We start from the raw sequence: 26,691 nt of genomic DNA, 5'->3' as shown, positions 1-26,691 counted from the left end.
GAGGCAATGGCCTAGTGCTATTTATCACTGGACTGCTGATTCAGAGACCTAGATAACATTCTGGGGGCCTGAGTTCAAATCCTGCCACGGCAGATGGTGGAATTTGAATCCAGTAAAAATATCTGGAATTAAGAATATAATCACGACCAAGAATCCATTGTTGATTGTCAGGAAAAACCCATCTGGTTCACTAATATCCTTTAGGGAAGGAAACTGCCATCCTTACCTGGTCTGGCCTACATGTGACTCCAGACCCACAGCAATGTGGTTGACTCTTAACTGCCCTCTATTAGGACAATTAGGGATGGGCAATAAATGCTGCCTAGCCAGCGTCGCCCTCATCCCATTAACGAATTTTTAAAAAGTGCAGGGAGGGGACACATTGGGCATTTGTTCAGCTATTGCAGACTGGCAATTATGATGGAAGTACCTGATAGGCCCAAGACTTAAATGGACTCATTTGAGCCAGTGAAAGTCCCTAAAAGTAAGATGTCCACAAGGATGAATTACTATTCACAAAGAAATAAATTACTATTGCAAAATAGCATTATAACCAAGTGTAAGTTCAAATGAGAAATTTGAAGGGATTCATGTGTACCCTTGTCTCCAGGCTAATCTAATCTCTGCCAATACCTTATAGTGGAAAAAAATACAGCTTTGAAATTGCCTAGCCTTTGTGAAATGGATAGCCCTGTTGCACCAACAGAGCTGCTGGCACTCAACCCTATTATTAAATTGATCATGTCCCTAGTGAACGAGATGGAAGTCACAAGAATATTTCAGTAGTTCCGGGTCGCTGTACTTTTGTTTGTATAATGGCACCATGAAATTTGTCCTGCAATCACAAATTTATACAAATAGTCTCACACGAAAGTCCATAAATCCAGTTTATAGTTAAATCCAGTTATAACTGCATCTTACAGGGAACTCAGATCAATAATTAACAAGTAATACTTTTAGTGGAATGAGTAAACATTTCAAATATTCTTACACTTTTTGTGTTACTCCTACACATGTGTACAGTGTCTGACCTTGAAAATCTTGCCCAATTTTCTGAGACACTTTTCTGTTGCTAGTTAGGGTACTGCCGGGGGTGAGGAGTAAGGAAGGGGTTTTAATATTCATTTGGATACTCAAAAGCTTTGAAGAACTACTCTGCCTGTTTTTGCTTGCAGTATGTCTGCAGTCTCAGTCAGCTTGATTGTGGTGAAGTATTTTGTGCTGCCTTCAATGATAGTATTTAGAAGTGTGGAATTTTTGTGGCCTGAGTTCTTTCAGAAACATTGAATTCTTTATGTTAATAGGTACCTCATATGGTGGAGATACTATGAAGAGGTGCTGATGGAAAATTATCAAAATGCATTTAAAAACAGTCCAATGTCCTAATGTCCAAATTACCTATGGAACCACAAAACCTGGTACCTTGCCCCGAAAGCCCAAAGGGTGGAGCATAAACTTCTTTCTGTAGCCTTTCTGCCTGGTTATACATTTCACGAGCTTTCCTCTGAACCACTAATGTGCTGACATAGCCAATATCACCAAGTAACACCGTGGTCTACACTCTTTCTCCTCTGGCATCTATTTATTCTTCAAGCATCGTAAGCTAAGGCCACACTGCTGGCTGCCCCTTTAATATCATCAATGCTTACAAACTCCCTGTTTCTCCTGAGATACCTTCCATTCTTCCAGACCTCAGCATCTACACTGAGCGACTCCTCAATCTCCTCCAGTGATTTCTACCTCTAACTCAGCACCACTGAACTCTCTTTTCATCATGCTCTTATTTTCCCTCAACTTTTCCCTTCAAATAAATTCTTCCCCCATATCTATCACCATTTCCTCAACGTTGTCAGCTAACAGCCTCTTTAGTCAAATAGTTTTGATCACTGCTGATCAATTTCTTATGAATCTTAGCACTTAGTTCTGCTTATCCATTCCAATTGCTCTTTCTTCTAAAGGTTCCTGCAAAAATATTTCACCCACGCTGCTTACAACCCCACTTTTAAACTGTGATTGGCCTTTTATTCATTAAGTTGCCACAGAACCACAGGTGATTTGTTCAATCACATTCTCATGACCATCCCTGAAGTACTTGGCTCCTATCTTGATTTAAGGTAGAAGCCCCCATCTTTAATTCCATAATGAGAGACCTGCACGTATAAGCATATCCCACATACTCTGAGCTTAGCTGTCCATAACCAGATATGTCAAACCACGTAAAATTCTACAGGGCCTCACTCTCATTTAGCATAACCACCAACTGCACAAAGATTACCCTGAAATGAGGGTAAATCCAGCTTCCTTTTGCCATTATCAAGATTGTCCTGAAACCCCTTCATCCTACTACCACCATCCTGACCTCTAAGACGTTTGGGATTCATGGAACTCTTTATAATCAAAATTATATGCTCAGCGGCCTCTAGTTTCATTTCATCCCGAAACCAAACCTTAGCCCATCACCATCTTGCCATCTTTGAACACAAAACTCTTTCCGGATTCTCCCTCACGTCTTTTCCAAGTTTATATTACATTTGTTCCAGTAATCCCATTTCCAAAAGACTGGCTTCCCTTCCAAATCATTACATTAGCCAAGACTGTAAGAGATACCATCTTCTTAAGTATTCATATTTTTCAAACCTGTTATCATCGCTCATTCCCTCAAAAAGAAACAGCCTTTACTCCATAGTGCATCATAAGTTTCTGCTTCAACTCTCACCACCATTTCCTCTCCAAGATCTTTATATTATCCACCACTTGCACAACGCCAAAGTGAAGTACAACATTTTCTTTGACTATAATACCTTAACCCTCCTTATTCACTTTACTGTAGTTTTTGATACAGTTTATCATAAATTCTCATTTGTATGTCAGCATTCTTGTTCTTTCAAAAGCCTTACTACGTTGTGATTTAAGTTTACTGACCTGCATTTTTATGCTCTGTGAATTTACATTTCATCATTCTTTCTTCCTTCATTTCTATTTCATTCAATGTCATTGTAATTGACTCATGCTGTAAAATATACTAAAATAACAAATAACATTGTTCACTAGCATATAAATTACATAAGACTTGTACTCTTTGCTAGATTACTTCAGTAAAATAGTCAGATTTAACAAATGTTCGATGTATTTCCTATGGTACTTACATTGGGTGGACTTTCTAAGTCCTTTGTATTGTGTAGAGGTGGTGGCGTTTCCTTATCATCACAAGAGGCGCAGTTGTCATTTGAAGGAACTGTAAAATACATAACATGTGTCTATTCGGAGAAACATCAAACCTACATTTACCAAATAATGTCTTTGTTTTCTTGACAGCGAAGGCTGATATCTCTAATCCAAACAGACTTGCCATCAGCACCTTTTACGTGTTTATTACACTCGCATCCTGTAATTTTAAAAATGCCAAAAGCAATAAGGATGTAAAAAATTTTCATCTTTCATCAGTATTCATGAGGTCCACACTATCATCCCAAATGAGTCTCATTCACTATATACCACTCCCTTATGGAGCTCCTCTCATCTAATGCTAGTCCATTTTGCCCACTCTCTGTAGGCAGAACTACTTGCTACTGCTAGGTCATCCCAGAATTCCTGGCATGACGCCATCTTTAAAAGGCAGTTGTGCACCAGGTGAAGGGCCATGCTGTCCGGAGCTGCCCTGCATTGGATCGTGACTTGCCCCTGAAATGGCAGATAAGGGGAAACTGATGTCTTGCTTTGCAAATGGGTCCTGGTGGATGGGGTGGTGCAGGGAACAGCTGTTCTCTTTCCTCAGGATTGGCACAGGACTCAGTGACACTCGATCCTGCTAGTCTGGTACAAGGTTGCCACACCAGTCAGTGGAGCCTCCGTGGTCCAGGGAAATGCCCAGCAATACAGGAAGAAAGTCAATGACCTTCTCTGCTGTGCCAGGGTAAGTGCCACCATCTTCTCTCTGATACTTCACACTCCTGCTATCTCTGCTACTGCACTCACCTTTCACCATGACTCATGCTCCATCATTCTCACTGTTATATGCAACATCCTCCCTTGCTTGCTGTCAGCCATTTAATTCTCCAAGGCTAACAACACTGCATGCCTTCTGCATCCCCGACTCACTCGCTTAGGACATCTCACCACCTTTCCACCACCTGTATCAGCACTAACTGTGGCAGCCACCTTCACCTCACTCAATCCCTCCCTTTGTCTCATGCCATGAGAAAATGGCTCACAATAAGACACAAAGAGCCAAGATGAATGGTGGGGTACCCAATATTCGACTCCTCATCCCCTGCAATGACAGGATCCTGATTGTGACCAATCCAAACGGCTGAATGACCGTGCCGGAGCTCCTGGACTCATAGTCTCAGGAACCCCTCCCTGAAGAGTGTTTTCCTTGATTTGACTAAGGACTACTCTCTTAGACTATGAGATACGGCCATTGCTAGCATGTTTGCTGCCAATACTGCTGGTACATGATGCAGGTGTGAGATTGTCACAGCATGACAAGCTTACTGGCTTTGAGGTATTGCTAAAAGGCAAAGCGGAACAGAAGTATTGTGTGCATGTTAGCTAAGGCTGAGGGAGCAAAGCACACAAGACAAGGCACAACAAAGATGCTAAATGTACCCATTTGGCTCAAAGTGAGTGAGTGCTAAGACAGGAAACATGATCCCTGAGATGCAGCCTGGTCCAATTCATGAGATAGCTGCCTGGGCCTGCACGCAAAGTGTCTTGGCAGCAGCATTCCCAATAAAAGAAAGAAGCAAGCTGAGGTCTCTAAATAACAACAGTGACTTTCACGTTGGAAATTCCCAGAGTCTACTTTCTATCCAGTGGGCAGGAGAATGGAAAACTGTATATTAATGAGGCAAGTTTAGGTAGTAATTAAAAAGTGATAATGAGTGACCCATGCAAATGGGCCTCTCACAGCTCACTAGTGAGAATTTCATCTTGCGGTTTTGGAAAATGGGACTTTTTGTTTCCAACGTCAAGAAGGTACTTGCTGAACTTCTCACCCGAATTTCTCAAATTTCTCACTACGGACAACCTCATTCAGAGGCTGGAAAGATTCCAACGATTAACTTCATTTCGGTTTCCACAAATATTGCAAGCCTTGTTTAATATTTCCAACTTTTCTGCATTTTTTCTTTCAGATTGTCAGTATTATGTTTTGCTTTTGTGTTTACAGTAAACATTTCTGTCATTAGATCCTTCCAAACCACACCAATCACATAACTATTAGTTGTTCGCAAATTCAGCAAACAAAGAATGCCCAATTTGTAAAAGACAGGATATTAACAACTTCCCATGACAAAAATTATGCCATTCGACAGAATGCAGGATATTTCCTAGGTGCCAAGACCTAAAATAGTATATGGTACTTATTAACTGCACACACCCTGGTGTATGCATCCACCTTCTGACTAGCAAAGTGCACTGTTGTCCTTTGCAAGTTCTAAAGAGGAAAATATTCACAACCACCTCAAATGTGCAATGGAAGGGGACAGCAGCTTGTCTGTTTTGCTGACACTGAAACAAGGATTCGGGGCACTGTCCCCTTCTACTGCACACAGACTTTGTTTCATGCTTCCATCCTGATTTCATTTTGTTTCTTATGGTTTGGTAAAAGCTGACAAAGTTTTAAAAAAACATGTAAGCAATTATAGCTAAGTAATTGCCAAATCTACTTGGATGTATTCCAGGAGGTTCAGCATCATGACTTCTTGTATGCAGTGATCAGTCATTTCCAACAACATGCCAGTATAGGGTTGGTTATGAAGAGGAGTGATTTGATTATTCTGTGTTTTAACTCCTTCGTTGGTAATTGCAGGGGTATAGCTTAAGGTATGTTTTAGCAGATGGAAAAAATAACAGCTGAGTCTTAATGTTGTTTTGTGCTTCACAATGGAAATCTAACACCTGACTATGCAATCATAAATGACAAGAGGGCACAAAGTTCCTCAATGTGGTGACAAAGGAAAGTTGTTACATGTAAAATACTTTGTGCAGCACCCAAACTTTGTTTCTTTCCCACACACATATGGGAATTAGGAGTAAAAGGCAGAGAACATAAACCATGTTTAAAACATTGCACAAGAAGTGAAAGAAAGATTGGGATATACATGACAGATAAAAGAAGACTGAACAGTGTGCCCTGAGAAGGAATAGGGTATCTCTGACAACATCTGAATTTCTGCATTTAAATAAGAATATACTGGTGCCAGAAGTCAATTCTACCCAATATTAATGGTGAACACATTCTGCAAATTCCTCCTCATCTATCTTAAATGGGTGATTCCTTATTCTGAGATTACACCTTCTGGTCCTAGATTCTCCACAAGGGAAAATAACCTCAGCATCAGCCCTGTCAAGACCCCTAAGAATCTTTCCATAAAGTTCCTTCTCATTCTTCAAAAGGCTAATGAGCACAAGCCCAATCTACTCAACTTCTTCTAATATCTCTCTATACCCGGGATCAATCTAGAGAACCTTCTCGTCTGGACTGTCTCCAATAGCAGTATATTCCACCATGCATTCCACTAATTACAATTTGCCATCCTGACAATGACTCTCTTATCCCAACTCTCTGTCTTCTATTAGTTAGCTGATCTTCTATCCATGCTGATAGATTATCCTCATCATTATGAACTCTTATCTTATTAAGTAGCCCAACCTCTAGGTTTGTAATCTCTGGATTCTCCCTGTGCCGTGTGATAGTGAGGTTAGAAATAGGAAGACAATACAGATGGATGCAGGGCTAAAGAGCTGCTGTAAGAAGGAGGGCTTCAGATATCTGGATTATTGCGATCTCTTCCAGGGCAGGAGGGACCTATATACGAAGGACCAGTTGCGCCTAAATTAGAGGGGCACCAATATCCTGGCAGGGACGTTTGCTAGGGCCATTCAGGAGGATTTAAACTAGTGTAGTGTGGTGGTTAACCAAAGCAATGGGTCAGCATGAGGAGTGATTAAGGACAAGGTACAGTTTTAGACAAGTAAGTCTAATTAGAAGAACAGGCGGACCATGTTAATGAAATGATATGACTGGTGGTCCGAAGTATATTTATTTTATTGCAAGGAGTATAACAGATAAGACAGAGGAGTTTAGAGGATAGATTAGTACATGAAACTACAATGTTGTAGCTATTACAGAAATTTGGTTCAGAGAAGGGCAAGATTGGCAGCTCAATGTTTCAATGTTTAGATGTTTTAGGCATGATAGGGAGGGATGTAAAAGGGGTGGGAGAGTTGTATTATTGAATGAGGAGAATATCACAGGAGATCTTGGAGGGATCATCCACTGAGGCCAAATGGGTAGAACTTAGTAACAAGAAAGGTGTAATCACTATGATTATTATTCTATTGGCCTCCCAGTAGACAGCGGGAGATAGATAAACAGATATGTAGGCAGATCATGGAAAGATGTAAAAACAACAGGGTTCTTGTGGCAGGTGATTTTTAACTTTCCCAATATTGACTGGGCTTCCCTTAGTGCCAGGCCTTAGATGGGGGAAAATTTGTCTAGTGCATTCCGGAGAGTTTCTTGAAACAATATGTAGATAATCCAAGTAGGGAAAGGGTCATATTAGACCTTATACTGGGGAATGAGCCTGGCTAGGTGATCCAAGTTTCAGTGGGAAGCATTTTGGAACTATAATTCTGTTTTAAGATAGCTATAGATAAGGGTAAGACTGGTCTTTGGGTGAAAGTGCTAAACTGGGGGAAGGCTAATTATAACTGTATGTGGCAGGAACTGGGGAAATTAGATTGGGTCGCTGACTGACAGCAAATCCACATCTGACATATGGGAATCTTTCAAAGGCCAGTTGATCATAATTCAGGACCAGCATGTTCCTGTGAGAATGAAATATGAGGATGGCAAGATTTGAGAACTCTGAATGACAAGAAATATTAAAGTTTTCATCAAAAAAGAAAAAGGAAGCATATGTAAGGCTTAGGAAACTGAAATCAGACAAGGAAGCAGGTATATAATTGAGAAATATAAAGGAAGCAGGAAAGATTTTAAACAAGGAATCAGGGCAGCTAAAAGGGGCATGAAATGTTTTTGTCAAGTAGGATTATGGAGGATCCCAAGGTAGTTTGTACATATATTAGGGGCAAGAGGGTAGCTAGGGAACAGGTAGGTCCACTGAAGAACAAAGGAGGGAATTTATGCATGGAACCAGGGGATGTGAGTGAGGTCCTTAATGAGTACTTCACATTGGTTTTCACCAAAGAGAAGGACATGGATGATGGTAAGATTGGGGAGAGATATGTTGATATTTGAGGGCATGTCGATATTAAGAAGGAGGTGTTGGGCATCTAGAAAAACATTAAGGTAGATAAATCCTCAGATCCTAATGGAATCTATCCCAGGATACTGAAGGCGGCAAGGGAGGAGATTGTTGAGGCCTTGACAAAGGTTTTCATATCTTCTTTAGCAACAGGTGACATCCCAGAAGACTGTTGAATAGCCAATATTGTTCCTTTGTTTGAAAAGGGCAAAAGGGATAATCCAGGAAATTATAGTCTGGTGAGCCTTACATCAGTGAAAGAGAAATTATTGGAGAAGATTCTTAGGGACATGATTTACTCACATTTGGAAACAAATAGGGATAATCAACATAGCTTTTTGTTGGGGAGGTCTTGTCTCACAATTTTAATTGAGTTTTTTGTGGAAGTGACACAGATGATTGATGCGGCTAGGGCAGGGGATGTTGTCTACCTGGACTTTAATAAAGCATTTGCTAAGGTCCCTCGTGGTAGGCTGGTCTAGAAGATCAAGTCACATGGGATCCACGGTGATTTGGTAAACCAGATACAAAATTGGCTTAACCATAGGAGACAGAGTATAGTTGTGGAGGGCTGATTTCTGACTGGAGGTCTGTGGCTAGTGGTATTCGGCAAAGATCAGTGCTGGACTTCTGTTGTCTGTAATGTATATATATATATATATATAAATGACTTGGATAAAAATGTAGGTGATCTGATTAGTAACTTTGCAGATGACACAAAAATTGCAGGAATTGTGGATAGTGAGGAAGGTCGTTAAAGGATACAGCAGGATATAGATAATTGGGAAGTTGAGCAGAGAAATGGCAGATGGAGTTTCATCTGGACAAACGTGAGGTAATGCATTTTGGGAGTTCAAATACAAGAGGCAAGTATATGTAAATAGCAGGATGTTTATGAGCGCTGATAATACAGCGGGATCTTGGGATGCAATTCCACAGCTCCCTGAAAGTGGCAACATGAGTGAGTCATACAGTTATAGAGTCATTGAGATGTACAGCACGGAAACAGACCCTCTGGGCCAACTTGCTGATGCTGACCAGGTATCCTAGATAAATCTAGTCACATTTGCCAGCATTTGGCTCATATCACTATAGACCCTTCCTGTTCATATACCCATCCGGATGACTTTTAAATGTTGTAATTGTACCAGCCTCCACCACTTCCCCTGGTAGCTCATTTCATACACACATCACCCTCTGTGTGAAAAAGTTGCCCCAACCTATGCCATCTAGTTTTAGACTCCCCCATCCCAGGGAAAAGATCTCGTCTATTTACCCTATCCATGCCCCTCATGATTTTATAAACATCTATAAGGTCACCTCTCAGCCTCCAACGCTCCAGGGAAAATAGCCCCAGCTCACATTCTCCCCATGTCTGTGTGGGTTTCCACTGGGTGTTCTGGTTTCCTCCCACAGTCCAAAGATGTGCAGGTTCGGTGGATTGGCCACCCTAAATTGCCCATAGTGTTCAGGAATGTGTAGATTAGGGGGATGGGTCTGGGTGGGATGCTCCGAGGATCGTGTGGACTTGTTGGGCCGAAGGGCCTGTTTCCACACTGTAGGGATTCTATGAATCTCTCTCTATAGCACAAACCCTCCAACTCTGGCAACATCCTTGTAAATCTTCTCTGAACCCTTTCAAGTTTCACAACATCCTTCGTATAGCAGTGTGACCAAAATTGCACACAGTATCCCAAAAGTGGCCTAACCAATGCCCTGTACAGCTACTACATGACCTCCCAACTCCTACACTCTATGCACTGACCAATAAAGGCAAGCATACCAAACACATTCTTCTCTATCCTATCTATCTGCAACTCTATTTTCAAGGAAATATGAGCCTGCATTCCAAGGTCTCTTTGTTCAGCAACACTCTATAGGACCTTACCATTAAGTCCTGCCCTGAGTTGCCTTTCCAAAATGCAGCATCACACATTTATCTAAATTAAACTCCACCAGCCACTCCTCAGGCCATTGGCCCATCTGATCATGATCCCATTGTATTCTGAGGTAATCTTCTTTGCTGTCCACTACACCTCTGATTTTGGTGTCATCTGCAAACTTATTAACCGTCCGTACCTCCTATCTTCACATCCAAATCATTTATATAAATGACAAAAAACAGCAGACCCAGAAATGAGGCTTGTGGCACACCGTTGGTCACAGGCTCCGGTCTGAAAAGTGACCCTCCACCACCACCCTCTGTCTTCTACCTTCCAGCCAGTTCTGTATCCAAATGGCTCGTCCTCCCTAAATTCCATGTGATCATACCCTGCTAACGAGTCTACCATGAGGACCACTGTCAAATGTCTTACTGAAGTCCATATTAATCACATCCACTGCTCTGGCCTCACCAATGCCTTTGTTACGTCTTCAAAAAACTCAGTTGTTAGTGAGACATGAGTTCCCACGCACAAAGCCATGTTGACTATCCCTAATCAGTCTGTGCCTTTCCAAACACATTTAAATCCTGTCCCTCAGGAGTCCCTCCAAAAACATGCCCACTACCAATCAGGCTCACCGGTCGATAGTTCCCTGGCTTTTCCTGAGTGGATAAAGTGATAGAGAAGACACACAGCATGCTTGGTTTATCGGTCAGGATGTGGAGGTACCGATGTTGGACTGAGGTGGATAAGGTCAGAAATCACACAACACCAGGTTATAGTCCAACAGGTTTATTTGAAAACACAACCTTTCAGAGCTTCAGTCCTGAAAAAGGTGTTGTGTGATTTTTGAAGTTTATTGGTCAGGGCAGCGTATAAAAGTTAGCAAGTCATGTTGCAGCTGTATAAAACTTAAGTTATGCCACATTTGAAGTATTGTGTGCAGTTCTGATTGCCACAATATAGAATGTGGAGGCTTTAGAGAGGGTGCAAAAGAGGTTTACCAAGATATTGCCTGTATTGGAGTGTAATAGCTATAAGGAGAGATTAGATAAACTTGGAGTTTTTGCTAGAGTGTCGGAAGCTGAGGGGCGACCTGATAGAAGTTTATAAAATTGAGAGGCATAGATAGAGTGGATAGTCAGAGTCTCTTTCCCCAGGGTGGAAATGTCAAATACTAGGAGGCATAGGTTTAAGGTGAGACTGGAAAGTTTAAAGATGAGCGAGGCAAGATTTTACACAAAGAGTGGTAGATGCTGGAATGTGCCCCAGTGTAAAAATATATAGGATAGCAACAGTTAAGAGGCATTTAGACAGAGACATGAACAGGCAGGGAATACAGGAACACGGATCTGTGAAGGCTGATAGAATTAGTTTAGAGTGGCATCATGGTCAATGCAGGCATGATGGGACGAAGGGACTGTTTTTGTTCTGTACTTTCTGTGTTCTAACATGAAATGAAATGCTTTTTGGAAATCTGAATACATTAGACCTACTGGTTCCCCTTTATTGATCCTGCTTGTTGCTTCCTCAAAAGAATTCTAATAAATTTGTCAGACATAATTTCCACTTCATGGAACTATGTTGATTCTGCTTGATTAAATTATGTACTTCTAAATGCTCTGCTATTACATCCTTTACAATCGACTCTCACATTTTCCTAATAACAGATGTTAAGCTAATTGGCTTAGAGTTACCTGTTTTCTGCTTCCTTCCCTTTGTTGAATAACGGTGTTACATTGGCAGAAAAGAGATAAAGAGAGATAGATGAAGTTAAACTAAAAATGGAGCATTGTTGCAATTATATGAACTTGAGTTGATGTGAAGAAATGAGATTGACTCAATTTGATTTGTACATGGAATTTTCACTTAGTACTTAAATTTAGTAAGATGTACTTTGTGTTCTTCAAGAAAATTTCCATGGATATAAAGTAACAGAAAAAATAGTGGTCTAATGCTCCTAGCAAGTCTTCGAGTTGTCCTCTTCTCTTGAAGCACAGAACTTGTGTGATTACCAAGAAGCATTCAAGATGAGACGGCGTCATGGTGATAATATCATTAGCCTGTTAATCCAGAACACCAAGCTAATGCTGGAGGGACATGGGTTCAAATCCTACCATGGCAGATGGTGAAATGTGAATTCAATAAAAATCTAGACATAAGGCAACCATGTAACTACTGTTGACTGTTGTAAAATACCATCTTGTTCATTAACATCCATATGGGAAGGAAATCTGCCAGCCTTACCTGGCCTGAGCAATGTGGTTGACTCTTAACTGTCTTCCCTGTCTTAACTTAAACACGTTTTGGTAATAAATGCAAACCAGTGATACCTTCATTCCATGAATGAATTTTTAAAAACATAATGAATGTGTACTCAGAAATGGCTGCTGATCATGAGTTAATTCATAAAATGATCAATAACATCCCCTTTCCTGGAGCAACCAAAGAAACTGATAATGAGATGAAAGTTGATGATGTGGAGAGATCAAAAGGAACAGATCCAACTCTTCTTGATTAAGAAGAAGTAAAGGGGCCTTGACTTACTCCAGTAGTCCTACGTCTTTTTTACTGCCTCAAGGACGTGCATTGTGGGAGCTGAATTCTTTGAGGGAACTTGATCTAAGGAGAAAATAGACCCCAGAATAATGATAGCAGTCATCCTAACAAAGCTGTCCAAGCTGTCATCATTGGGGCTCTGCTGCATTGATTAGAGAGCTGACTACTTATCTACGGTTTATTACAGAGCATCAATGGCTTGCTAAATACCAGCTGAAACTTATCCCTGTATGTTCTATGCCATTGGGTACAAGCTCTCTGGCAGAATGTCCAGTGAATTTTGGAAAGGTCTTGGAATAACTGCATCAGTCTTTGACTTTAGGTTATGTTCTCGAAATTGTCTAGTCTAATCTCTCCCATAAGTCTAGGCTATGACTTCTCTCTCTAGCAAGCTCCTTCCTGAACTGTCCCATAGCCCTGCCATTACTATACCAGATGAGCCTCTCACTGCAGACCCGACTAGCTCATCCTGAGGCATATGTGCAGTTAGGTGGTGTGGCACGGTTTGATCTCCTGTGATGCTTTCTGTCAGCTCCTCTTCCTCCCGGTACTCTACATTTTGTTGATCTAAAAGGAATAAGAGGGATAAGGATTAGATTTTAGATAAACTTATGAATGTAGCAGAAATAGACAACTGGAAGTAGCCACATTTTGCCACTCTTGGTGTGTGAGGATGAGACTTGAATGAAGAGTGAAATGTAGTCAATAATCCTGTAGAATGCATCCTCTGGCCAGTCACTTACAATTGCCGAGCCCCCAGAATTTCCATGACTTACTCCTTGAATATGGAGAGAACGTGAACAGATTCTATGTCTCCACCTTTCTGCTTCCAGAAGATTTCCTGCAGCCAAAATAAACTTCCATTTTTAAGACATTTTAAATAGTGGCATGGCCACCAGACAATTTGACAATGAACCTGACAAACAACAGCAGGACTAATGCTGCCAATCCACTGAATTAATTATAATGAGGGTTCTTAATGCTTCCATTAATCCATTTATCTTTATATCCATACCTGATGTTAAATTTTAGCTGCTAGCCAGACTTTTCAACACCCTCACAAGATTAGATGCTGGACCCAGTGTAAATCTACTCTAGAACCTTATACTAATGATTTAAGTAGACTAAACCTATCAAATGACCAACTCTGACTGGTCATTTTTCTTAATGTTTCTTGAGATGAGTTCACACTCCAATTGCCTCTGCTTCTCACTCACCCACCCAAGTTTTTCCCCATATCCACAAAATTTGTACAAACAATAAACAAAAATGTTGAGGATTTTTAAATAAAGATAGCAAATTTTTAAAGTACCTATAGTAGCATGATTTTTGAACACACAGAATTGCCCAAATTCATGAAGTTTATTGCACTGGCATCAGGTCATTACAAACATGAAGGGAAATTAAGGTTAAACAAGGAAGTATTTCTATGGAATACAGCCTGTGGTTTACACTGGGTTAAGTAATCCTCTGTCTGTCCGTTCCTTCCTTGTCCCAAAGTCAACCTTTTAACCAAAGGGTCTGTTCGACTCCTCCCTCATCATTGCCACTGATTGATGAAGGCACCAGCATACCTGCTTGAGCTCCCTAGCTCAGCATACTCCTTCAATGTTGCCAACTGCTGTTGGGGAAGCACAGAATGGCCATTTGTTAAGCAGTTGCCTCTCACAATTTACTCCCTCACAGTTTGACAGAACTCATCAGCAGTCATCTGGGACAAAAATGCCACTTTTTGGTTGGTCTTTCTGTTACTTGATGTCCTGCTTGATCATGATTTCTTATCAATGCTTGACACTTGAGGCTGTCGGGAAAAATGAGTTGCTTCACCTCACTCTCCTTGTTATGAACCAAGGCTGAAGAATGGTTGAGGACTCTATCCTTCCCCCTAATCGTCTCCAGCACATCAAAAGTGCACTCTACTGAAACCTGTGAAAATCAACTGAAGCTGTCCGAGGTCTTCTTTCAAGACCGATGCAAATTGAAACCACATCTGGCTCCATCTGTCTGGACCTAGTTTCAATTTCACTCAAAAGTACAGCAGTGACACTCTGCTGAATCTTAGTCTGGTGTTCAGCGGCCTATTGGGTCTCCGAAGGTCTAAGTTTGATAGACGCTTGAAATTAGCTGAATGGGTTATTGTCTGTAAAAAGTTCAGACTTGGTACTGATGAGAGTGTTTCTGAACTTCTGGAAGATGGTCTACTCAAAGCTACAGTTTTAGTTCCATACTGGAGTAAATCTCTGCATTCCTCACACTCAGTCTGAGACTCCTATTAGCATAAGCATTAACTACTCATTTCAGGTCTTGAACCTGTGACACCACTGCTCCTAGGTCAATGAAACTGGGGTCAGTTTCCATTATGAAAGTGAAATAAAAATCAGCCAAGGACAGGTGATCAGATAAACTTCTGCTTGAGGGTATAAATATCTTCACATGCTGTACTCCAACTGCCTGTGATGCTCAGTGAAGTACGATGTCGTTTACATCCTTTCCCAATATCACCTGCAGCATTCTCTAATTTCCTCAGCAAATCTTGGAATGGGGCGTCCGACTATGCACAGCCTTGCACAGACTTTCTGTAAGAGTCAATTATACCAAGGAACACACGTAATTCCTTTTCCATATTAGGCTGCGGCAATTTCATACCACTCTGATTTTCTCATCATCAGGAACAATACCTTCCTTGCTAACGAAATTCCCATGGGCTGTACATTTGACCAGAAAGTTGGCACTTCTCTGGTTTGATTTTTAAGTTAATGTGCAACAAGCCGGCTAATGGTGTCTAGTTTTGCAACAGTCTGTTCAAATGTCAATCCAAAGATGAATATGTTGTTCAGATACTCAAGGAGGGACTGGAAATGAAGGATTTCCTAAGGTTTTATCATTCACATGCATGAATTACAAAGCTCAAATCAGCATTCTTCTGTATTCAGAATGTCTTCATTTCAATGTCTTGTTTAGCGATGGGTAGCTGGTTATTACCGTGGGGCAAAGTGAGACCAGAAGTTCTTTGCACCTTTGAGAATTTGCTATGGTTCCTCAACTTAGGTCAAGGATCAGCATCCTCTATGTGGCTTTGCATTGAGGGCTTAGCAATTGACACAGATCCTCAGGTTTCTGTCTTTCATCTTAATGACAAAGACTACAGGAGAACACTTCACAACTCTTGGATGACACCTTGCTCCAAAGACTTCTGCAGGCAGTCTTGAACTTCCTCCCAGTAATGCGATGGGTAAGGAATCTTTCCTGTTTAGTCATCTTCAGCCACAATCCAGGCCACATACCCAAAGTCATCATCATTATACTTACTTGGGAGTATTTACATGGAATGAAGCCTGTTGTTTACACAGGGTTAAGAAATCTTTTGTCTGTCTACTCCTTCCTCCAATGAAGTTTCCTTTTCCCAAAGATGCCCTTTCTTACCAAGAGGTTCTGTTTAGTCCAGCTGCCTGCTGCTGGAGGTCCTGGTAGAATTTTTTGAGCTCCCCTGCTCAGCGCTTTCCTTTACCCTTGCCACCTGCTTCTGGAATATTCCATTACACTATGATTTTACTCCCAGGTTTTCCAGTACATTAAACTTTTAATTCCAAGGAGCGCTCTGGAGAATCCCGTAGAATTGATTATGTCATATATCCTCCCAGCACAGATTGTTCTCAACTCACAAAATGGGGACAACAGTGAACTGCTGCAATCCTGAATTCCTAGCAGAGCCTATCATACACCATGGTAAGCAACCAAGGACTTGTGATTCCAGACCAGCTTCAAAGCAGAGGAGAGCATCTGGTCCTATCCTGGAAGCTGTCTCCTTTGTCAAGAAATAATTTGTGATCCATTAGAACTCTACCACAAGAACATTTTAGAAACTCAGAACAAACTTTTGGAACCCACATTTCATAATTAATTGAACCACTTGAAAACCAACCTATAATTGGTTGTGATTGTTCATGAACTGTCGCCTCACCATTACAGTAAGTCTCAAGTAGATCTTTAATCTTATCATCAGCAAGTTCATCAAAAGCACTCCTTCCAGCTGCACTCTTCTGTTTAGGATCAGCTCCATACTGTAATAGGAGTTTCACAGCCTAAAAAATACAGTACATCATCATGAGAACTCATTCAGCTGAAAGGCTGAAGAGTATTTGTGTTAAATCACTTTGTAATTTATACATTTTGTAACTCAGCACTTCTTACATTTACAGAGTTAAATTCCACCATTGAAACTATCAGGCATGATCCAACTCTTGGAATTTACTGTTCACAGAAAAGAGTCTGTTATTGTTTATTATAAATTTGTAGCTATGGATGGAATTTAGTTGCATGACAGATTGGAGAACAGGTGGAACCCCATGTCCATTCTCAATGGAAGTTCAATACATTTAAATCCTGATGAGTTTAAGAATAATCGGATTTAAGGGGTTCCCTAATGAGCCTAATCATCCTCCCACCACTAGCGGGCAAGTGACATATGTTGGCTTCACTTAATATGGGATTATTTTTCCTTCTGTGTTCTGAGGACGGGTCACTGGACCGGAAACCTTAACTCTGTTTTTTGCCTTCACAGATGCTGCAAGACCTGCTGAGCCTCTCCAGCAATTTTGTTTTTGTTCATTATTTTTCCTTCGCTGGGGGTTGGATGTGTGGCCTCCTGCAAGATTTTCAGAGCCCACCTACCAGCTTTTCCAGCAGCCAGTGCTGAATTCTTAATTTGCTGCTTTGCATGTGCTGTGACCATATATGGGAACATTTAAAAATCTGAGTGGCTTTCTAGTAGTTGGTTAAACATTTTCCTTAGCCACTTCACATCTTCTACAGGGCAACAAGGCTGCGTTAATGGAACACACCCACTTCACCTTATCATCAACAAATTAAGTGGCTTTTGGATCCCGCCAATCATAAAATACAATGACCTATAATTCTCATGCTTATGAAAAAGAAGCATTCATTACAGAAAATAATGCTTGTCTTTGCTTTATTTTAAAGTAGGCACTCATTAAATTGGTTAAATTTGTCCAAAAAGGCACTTTTATCTGCCTTTAATCCTCACTATGGTTGAGAATAATAACAACAAAAGTAATAACCACAGGGGTGCTGGTCATTAACTTTGGAGTTCACTCTGCTATCATGCAGTAGAACTGGAAGGAATTTCAGGAAATATATAAAGTACCCTCTACAATTGCTTGTCTCGGAACAGAACCTCCCAAACTCTCCGAATTCCTAAAATGAATTGACTCTTTAAATTCTGGAGATGTGAGTGAATTGTGTAGATCAGTACTTCTTCATCTGACACATAATCAGTGCCAAACTCAGAAAGCAGAGTTAACATTTTAAGTCCAATGTGTCCAGGGTTCTGCTTTCTTCTCACAGATGTTGTCAGACCTGCTGAGTTTTGCCAGCAATTTCTGTTTTTGTTACATACTTCTGCTACTGTGTGCAAGCGGTGGTGTGTCTGAATCTTTGTATATGTGGTGCCAATCAAGCAGTCTGCTTTGTCTAAGATAGTGTCAAACATCTTGATTATTGTTGAAGCTGCACTCAGCCACTAGATGGGGAGTATTCCATCACATTCCTGACTTGCGCCTTATAGATGGTGGACAGGTTTTGGGGAGTCAGGAGGTGGACTACTCAGTGCAGTATTCCTAGCCTCTGACTTGCCCTAGAGTCGCAGTATTTATATGGAAAGTCCAGTTAAGTTTCTGGTCAATGGTAACCTCCAGGATGTTGAATAGTTGGGGATTCAATGATGGCATTGCCATTGATTGTCAAGGGGCAATGGTTAGATTGTCTCTTATTGGAGATGGTCAATGCCTGGCATTTGTAATCTGACATCTGTTGCTGCTAAAACTGCCAGCTTAGGCCAGGGCAATGACCGCTATGCCAGTAGCTGTGAAGGTGACCTTGGCAATTAACTTATTTTGTGTGTCTCCCCTTTCAGGCTTGTAGTTTGGCACTCACTGATTCACAAAAGAGCTCACTGATGTTTTCAATTCAGTGACAGCTAACTACATTTCATCTTCCATACCAAAGAGAAACAGTCAGAGAGAGCATGTGGCAGTACGAGGAATACAAGTTTCCCCATGGTGCAGGCTGTTAACAGCACATGCTTCCTCAACGAACAACTGGAATGTGCCTATAAGTATAAATCTGCAGCAAAATGTATTATGTCATAGCAGTAATCATTATGCTTTCATTCTGCATAGTTCACTGCACCAGCTGCATTAGAAGTATCCTAAAGGTTGGAAACGAGGATATCTACTGACTCACATCTGCCAATGATGCTGATACGCAACATCCATCTATGGTGTGTATACAATAAAAGCCATATCCTGACACTTTGTTTTATTATTTTCATTAGATATGGGCAACACTGGCTAGCAATTACTGCCCATTCGTAACTGCCCTTGAGGAGGTGGTAGTAAGCTGCCTTCTTGAACCGATGCAGTCCATGCTTGGTAGGTATACCTACAGTGCTGTTAGGAATGGTGCTGAACATTGTGCAATCATTAGCGAACTTCTCCACTTCTAACCTTATGATGGTAGAAGGTCACTGATGCACCCCAGTGCACCTCAGGCCCCATTATCAATATTGTGCAGAGCTGCTGTTATCTGCATCATTTTCACATACAGCCTGGCTATTTAAAAAGGTGAATCAGAGCCCACTTAGCTAGCGGATTTCAAATGGAGGTTGGTGTGGTGGTGGTGGCGGCAGCGATGGTGGGTGGTGAGGGGGAGTTGTGTCAATCACGAGGAATACAAAGTTTGAAAAATACACCTGCTCCTCCAAGCTTCATAGAAACATTTGGAAATTCTTCATCAAGAAACTAAATTTCTTGACAAATGTTACTGTTAAAAAGCATAATACCTCATAATGAGACCCGCTCACAGCATCATGCAATGGTAACACCCCATTCATTCCTTGGCTGTTGACATCAGCACCAGCTTTCAGTAATTCTTGTATGACATCAGTAAGGCCTCTGCTACAAGCTTCATGAAGGGCTGTCCAACCTTGGCAGAAAATTGCAGCATATACAAAATCAGATACCAACAAAGTTATGCAACATAGCTACACTGACTTCAGTAATTTAAACTCTCAAACTCTGATTTCCTATCCCCAGCCTGACATCAATTTGTATGTTGCAGTCAGCAGGGAGATAGCTACACAACAGGGCAAAGGTGCTGGACATACACAGGCCATGATCATGGCAGTTGCCCTACACGCCACCAACTTGTGACCTTCGACACTGGCTCTGCTGTATTTTGTGAAGTCAGCCAAGAGACATCTGCATTAACATATGCATCTGTATGGTGCATGCATACAAGAAAATCTGTCAGCAGTCTGAATTTGGGATGGAGTATGTGGAGACAGCCCTAACGCAAATCTTCTCCTTGAAATTTATATGTATTTTTTCTTTTGGAATGTTTCCTAAGTCAAAACAGCAATATTTTAAAGCCTGAAATGGCAGATATCAAAAAGTCTGTCAATGAGATCTTGTGGTACAGTAGTAGTCATATAAAATATTTGGTAAATATTAATGCTCTCAATGAGGGAACCAAAAATTTTCATGTCTCCTTCTCAAATATTGCTGAAAGAGAGACATGTTGCCAAAGCTTTTTGTATTGTACTCATCAGGATAAATGCGGGAATAGCAAATTTCAGATGATCACAACAATTTATACTACAAGAGAAACTGGTTCTGAACGCCTGACAATTCAGATGGGCCGGGCAGCAGTAGAGAATTCCCTATGCCTCTAGTTAATTCAAAAAAGGCACAAGGTTTGAATATAGTCCTTTTATTTACAGAGAACATGTCACTGTGTAAATGTGCATCACTTCTTAAAAATAAATAAGACACATTATAAAGTCGATTGGCAACGCCTTGGCCGATCATAATTGATCATGTGGATTCACGTATTTATTCATGTTTTCATAATCGGAGCCCAGTTCTCTACATGAAAAGGTATTTGTCCGGGCACTGCGCTCTGTCAATTAAACAAAAACTTTGGGAATATTGTTCCTTGATGCAATCCCCATTGCACATCTCAACCAACAACTGTCAAATTGGCCATAGTCGAACTGAAACCAAAGCTTTGAGGTATCTGTCTCCTGGTGCATTCTATTTGACCTATCAGAATCTAAATGCCAAGCAATCAGCAACCTGCTTCTTGTGTAAAACAAACTGTTGTTCCCTTTCAAATTTGCTGTTCTTACCTCTGTTCTGATGGCTGCAAGGCTAGCACTTTTGTTTTTTCTAATGCCTAAGTCCTGTTCCATCATGGGATTATTTAAATTCATTTTAAAAGCAGCAAACCTGCATTGTCCTTGATATTTATATGGATTCCAGCTGAGATTAGAGATCTTACAGAAGTTAAATCCCCCTTTATCGCAGCAAGATGTAAGCGAGTCTCTCCCTTGCCATTTCTCTTGTTCAGCGCACTTAATTTTGGAGTGTGAGAATGAGAGGTTGGTGTAATAATACTGGATGTTGGACAGCCTGTTAAAATTAAAAATAAGGAAAACAAGTTCATAACTTTGAAATACTGTCTTCAAAACTGAGTTTCCTATATTCTGAAGCAAAAATATCTATGGCACTTATTGGGGTAGGAAATAGACTTTATTGTTCTCATAACAATGACCTCTTTACCAGACCAAAATTAAATTTCTGAACTATCACTGTTAGAAGTATACTAGCTACAGCAGATAAACAAAGTGAGATGAGGAAGAGGTATTTGTAATTAGAGTTCAGGTGCTCAAGAGAAGAAGTAGGGAATATTACAATGAATTTAAAAGCATATTTTGGGAGGATCAATTTGGAAGAGGCAGAAGGAGGGTTTTAGTGAGCAAAATAAATAGATGGAAGTCAGGGAATTGGGAGTGAAAATATTTAGATTTCAAAATCCTCCAGCAGCGAAGAATAAAGAGAGAAGAAAGTGGGAATTTTTACCATCTGTTAAATTAATTATCGAAATAAGTGGGTGCAGTCCCTGATAATCAGTTGCATTGTTATTGACATACTTGATCACAATCCACTCCAAGTGAAACAGCCCTCTTAATATCTTGAAAACACTCAGAGCAAATAGAGTGACTCACTATAATTCAACTCAGGAGAACATAGCTATGACATTAATCATTTACACATGCTGAAAAGTTTAAAACTATATTTCATCTGCAATGCAACAAAAATGTAATATCCTTAGTGATTTGGTAGTGTGTTGCCTACCAGATCTCTTTGCTGTCTCGTTTTCAGTTCTGATGTTTATGTTTATTTCTGCAGATTGTATGCTGTGCATTTGCAATTTATTCCTTTTATCATCATTGCCTTCTGTTTGAGTTACATGGGCAGAGCCATTTTTAATGAGGTCTTGCATTGATCCTCTGCACTTGTTACTTACAAAGCTGCCCCTGGCTTCATTTATATTTGCTTCTTTACCTGTTTCCATGTCAATTCCCATGGACAACTGGCATGCAAAATTTAGCTTATCAAGTGACAGTCCAGGTGTAGTGGCATTAGATTCATCCAAACATGTTTGAGGGCCTGGATGTGAATTTGTAGCTATGGGATTAAACTCGTAACTTGAGACTGTATCACAAGTGGGAGCACTGCTATCGGATTGATCAGTCACAGACATGACTCCTTTGTGTTTTTCTCTGAGTATAACTGGTTCAAGTATCACTGCCTTACTAACGTCTCCAGTAGGGACCATATTGTTACTTAATTTATATTCTGCAATCCCATTATCAAGACTTTCAGAATCTGATGCTGTAAAACAATTGAATTCTTGCTGTGAGGAAACATGTTCTGAGATCATTGATACACATGGCTTCTCCGCGGATTCATATTCAGAAATCACTGAGTGACTACATCTCTGTTCTAATATAACAGAAGCTTCTACACTGCATTCAGTATTCTCTTCTGGGACTTTGTTTTTGGTGGGTTCACGCTTCCTAATCTCACCTTTTTGGAATTCAACACCCATCGTACTCAGCTCAGTAGATCTACAATATTCCACGCGTGACATGTGTCCAGCAGAATAAGAGACTTCTGTGGAACCAACATCATAAAAATCATCTTTCCTGGTTTCCAATGTAATTGTATGATTGATGGTGTTTTCATCAATGTTGTTTTCTGTGTCTCCTTGAATAAGGGGTTTTGGAACCATTTCCACATTATCATTATAACTGGTTTTTACGTTCATCAAATCATCTTTGCTTTGTGTTTTTGGTGGTGACTGTTGTGAATGATTTGAAGATTTTTTCACGTGTGCTGCTGGCACACTGCTGTTGCTTGCATCCAGCGTTTCTATTGTAACTAATTTGTCATTTGTTGTGTTGTTGGTATTGGATTTGTTGATCACACTTTGTAACATGTTGACTGTGCAAAATTTCTCAGTTGACTTAGCTTCCATATTTGGGGAAGTCAGTTGATTTGCAGTGAGTTCCTCAATCCTTTCACAATGGTTCACAGTAGCGATCATTCGATTTTTACTCACAGCGACACAGGGTTTAACTGTTACTATATGTTGTTGGGGGTTTTCAGCACTAGGTTGTTCAGATTCAGTTGATGTTTTCTCAATTTCACCAGAAAGGCCACACACTGAATTTCTGATCCTTGTAGATCGTCTCACTGCTATCTGAGCTTCAGTTGGGCCATCAGGAACTACAACAGTGCCAGATGTGCAACTATTAGGATCGATCTTAGTCTCCTTCACAGCTACAGAGGAAGCTACGGTCTGAATTTCATCTCTGTTTGGAGCTTCAGATTGGCTATTTAAAGGGTTACATTGTATTATCTGTTGTTCTGAATGACCAGCAAGCTGAGACTGTAATTTCAACATGTGACGTGTGGTAACATTTATCTGAGACTGTCTCACATCCACAGACTTCGCCTGATTTTCAATTACATTAGTGGCAGCTACTGTATTTTGGGTCTGTTTGTTGGACTGGACATGGCTTTCTGCTTGATGTGTGCTTTCTGTTTTTCTCTTCAGGGTCAGGATTCTGTCATTCATCGTAGCCATTTTAGAATTCCTGCTCTCCTGAAATCAAATGCATCAGAAAATAAGCACAAGTAACTAAAATAATCAAAACAAATTAACAATAATAGTAACAGTTTCTACACATATCTGTTCACATCCCTTGAACAAATAAACAAGTTATGAGATATAAAGGCTTTGAGGTACATCTCTGATCACGTGTGGTAGTTGACAGGCACAGTTCTTGAGTCTACAATTTGTTTGCAGTTCCCTGTTTCTTTTCAAGGCTCAAAACCCTGGTGCCTTCATTGCATTGTACAGCAGAATCCAACCAAAAAGCAACCAGAGGTTAATCAAGACCTTCACATTCAAGGAAGAACAGTCTTCCTTTCTAGGCATGACAGGGTGGAGAAGAAAGGGCAGTAAGCACAGCAGCTTCTCTGTCATGGATTTTCACAATCCATTAGCCATCACTGGGAAGCTCATCCAGCTGATCACTGCACACAGTTCCATGGCCCAGTGGAATGACAATGACTGAATTTCACCTACTTCGTGTTGCTGTCTCACAGGATTACAGCAAATGTCAGGCTCCTGGACCCCAGAATTGAATCATAGAATCATACAATACAGAACAGGCCCTCAGTCTGCACCGACTAAACTAGTTTGCACTAAGACAACCAGGTGCAGAGCTGGATGAACACAGCAGGCCAAGCAGCATCATAGGAGCAGGAAGGCTGACGCTTCGGGCCTAGACCAGCTCTGCACCTTGTTGTCTCGGATTCTCCAGCATCTGCAGCTCCTACTGTCTCTATTTTGCACTAATCCCACTTTCCAGCACTGGGTCCGTAGCCGTGAATATTATGACGTTTCAAGTGTTCATCTAAGTACTTTTTAAAAGTTATGATGTTTCTCACTTCAATTACCCTCCCAAGTGCATTCTGGACCCTCTGAGTGAAAACACTTTTCATCAAAACCCCTCCAACTTCCTGCCTTTCACCTCAAAATGATGCAACCTTGTGACCCTTCAGTTAAGATAAGCAGGTACTTCCTATCCGAATAAAAACCAAAAGACCTGTGGATGCTGCAAATCAGAAACAAAAACAGAAGGTGCTGGAAAAATTCAGTGGGCCTGGCAACTCAGTTCAGAGGAAGTGTCACTGGACCTGAAACATTAACTCTGACTTTTTTCTTCACAAATGCTGCCAGACCTGCTCAGCTTTTCCAGCAACTTCTGTTTTTACTTCCTATCCACCCTGTCCACATCTCTCATAATATTCAACACTTAAATCAGGCACGCCCACAGCTCTCTCTTTTTTTCTAAAGAAAACAACCCATGCTCATTCAGCATCTATTCATAGCTAAAGTGCTCTATCCCAGATAACATCCTGGTAAATTTTATCTGCAGCCCCTCCAGTGTAGGTACATCTTTCTTACAGTCAGGTAACCAGACGGCACGCAGTACTCCAGCTGCACCGTGGCCTAACCAAAGTCCTATACAACGACAACATAACTTCCTTGCTCTTAAAATCTAAGCCGCAACTGTAAAAGTCAGTGTTTTCTATGTATTTTAACAACCTTATTAAAATGTCCTGCCCTCTTTAAGCATCTGCGGACAAGCACCCCAAGACACCCCTGCTTCTCTGTGCTTCCTAGTGTCCTGCCATTCATTGAGTACTCACTTGGTTTGTTCCTTCTTCTGCTCTTATCCTTTCGTGATAGTTCAGAGTAGCTTTTGATCTATTCTTACTCACGGCCACACAGGGTTTAACTGTTACTACATTTTGTTGGGGGTTGTCAACACTGGGTTGTTCAGATTCAGTTGACATTTTCTCAGTTTGGCCGGAAAGTCCACACATTGAACTTCTGATCCTTGTAGATTGTCTCACTGCTATCTGAGCTTCAGTTGGACAGTCAGGAACTACAACAGTGCCAGATGTGCAACTATTAGGATCGATCTTAGTCTCCTTTATTGCTACTGTGGAAGGTGCAGTCTGAATTTCATCTCTGTCTGCAGCTTGAGATTTCCTATTTAAAGGGTTACATTGTATTATCTGTTGTCCTGGATGATTACCAAGCTGAGACTGTAATTTCAACATGTGACGCGTAATAACATTTCTCTGAGACTGTCTCACATCCACAGACTTCGCCTGATTTTCAATTACATTATTGGTAGCTACTGTATTTTGGCTCTGTTTCTCAAACATGACGTGACCCTCTACTTGATGTGTGCTTTCTGTTTTTCTCTTCAGGGTCAGGATTCTGTCACTCATCACAGCCATTTTAGAATTCCTGCTCTCCTGAAATCAAATGCGTCAGAAAATAAACACAAATAACTAAAATAATCAGAACAAATTAACAATAACAGTAACAGTTTCTACACATATCTGTTCACATTCCTTGAACAAATAAACAAGTTATGAAATATAAAGGCTTTGAGATACATCTTTGATCACGTATGGTAGTTGACAGGCATAATTCTTGAGTCTACAATTTGTTTGCAGTTCCCTGTTTCTTTTCAAGGCACAAAACCCTGTTGCTTTATTGCAATTTGCAGCAGAATCCAACACAAAAGCAACCAGAGGTTTATCAAGACCTTCACTTTCAAGGAAGATCGGAATTCGTCTCTAGGCTCAACAGGGTGGAGAAAAAAAGGACAGCCAGCACAGCAGCTTCTCAGTCATGGATTTTCACCACACATTTGCCACCGTTGGGAGGCTCATCCAACTAATCAGTGCATACAGTTCCACGGCCCAGTGGAATGACAATGACTGAATTTCTCCCACTTCGTGTTGTTGTCTCACAGGATTACAGCAAATGTCAGGCCCCTGGATCCAGAATTGGATCATAGGATCATACAACACAGCAGGGGCCCTAACTCTGCACTGACTGAACGGCTGTGCACTAATTCCACTTTCTGGCACTTGGTCCATAGCCTTGAATATTATGACATTTCAACTGTTCATCAAAGTACTTTTTAAAACTTAGGAGGTTTCCCACTTCAATTA

General features: G+C 40.8%; 1 protein-coding gene across 1 annotated transcript in view; it reads right to left on the bottom strand.

The window, feature by feature from the left end:
* LOC109926877 (ankyrin repeat domain-containing protein 31) overlaps positions 1–26,691 on the bottom strand; it is a 107,233-nt gene that overhangs the window by 66,181 nt on the left and 14,361 nt on the right. Inside the window, exons 6-13 of the mRNA XM_048593815.1 lie at positions 25,366–25,983; positions 22,669–23,749; positions 21,025–21,207; positions 19,578–19,720; positions 16,641–16,800; positions 13,151–13,285; positions 3,147–3,235; positions 2,923–3,022 (exon numbers count right to left, since the gene is read on the bottom strand). Coding sequence (XP_048449772.1) covers positions 2,923–3,022; positions 3,147–3,235; positions 13,151–13,285; positions 16,641–16,800; positions 19,578–19,720; positions 21,025–21,207; positions 22,669–23,749; positions 25,366–25,983 — 2,509 coding nt within the window. The remainder of the gene's footprint in view (positions 1–2,922; positions 3,023–3,146; positions 3,236–13,150; positions 13,286–16,640; positions 16,801–19,577; positions 19,721–21,024; positions 21,208–22,668; positions 23,750–25,365; positions 25,984–26,691) is intronic.

Source organism: Rhincodon typus, chromosome 3 (genome assembly GCF_021869965.1).
Source record: "Rhincodon typus isolate 14 chromosome 3, sRhiTyp1.1, whole genome shotgun sequence".
NCBI classification, from domain to species: Eukaryota; Metazoa; Chordata; class Chondrichthyes; order Orectolobiformes; family Rhincodontidae; genus Rhincodon; species Rhincodon typus.
The sequence above is the reverse complement of the archived record's forward strand: the minus strand, read 5'-3'. Positions and strand labels throughout refer to the sequence as shown.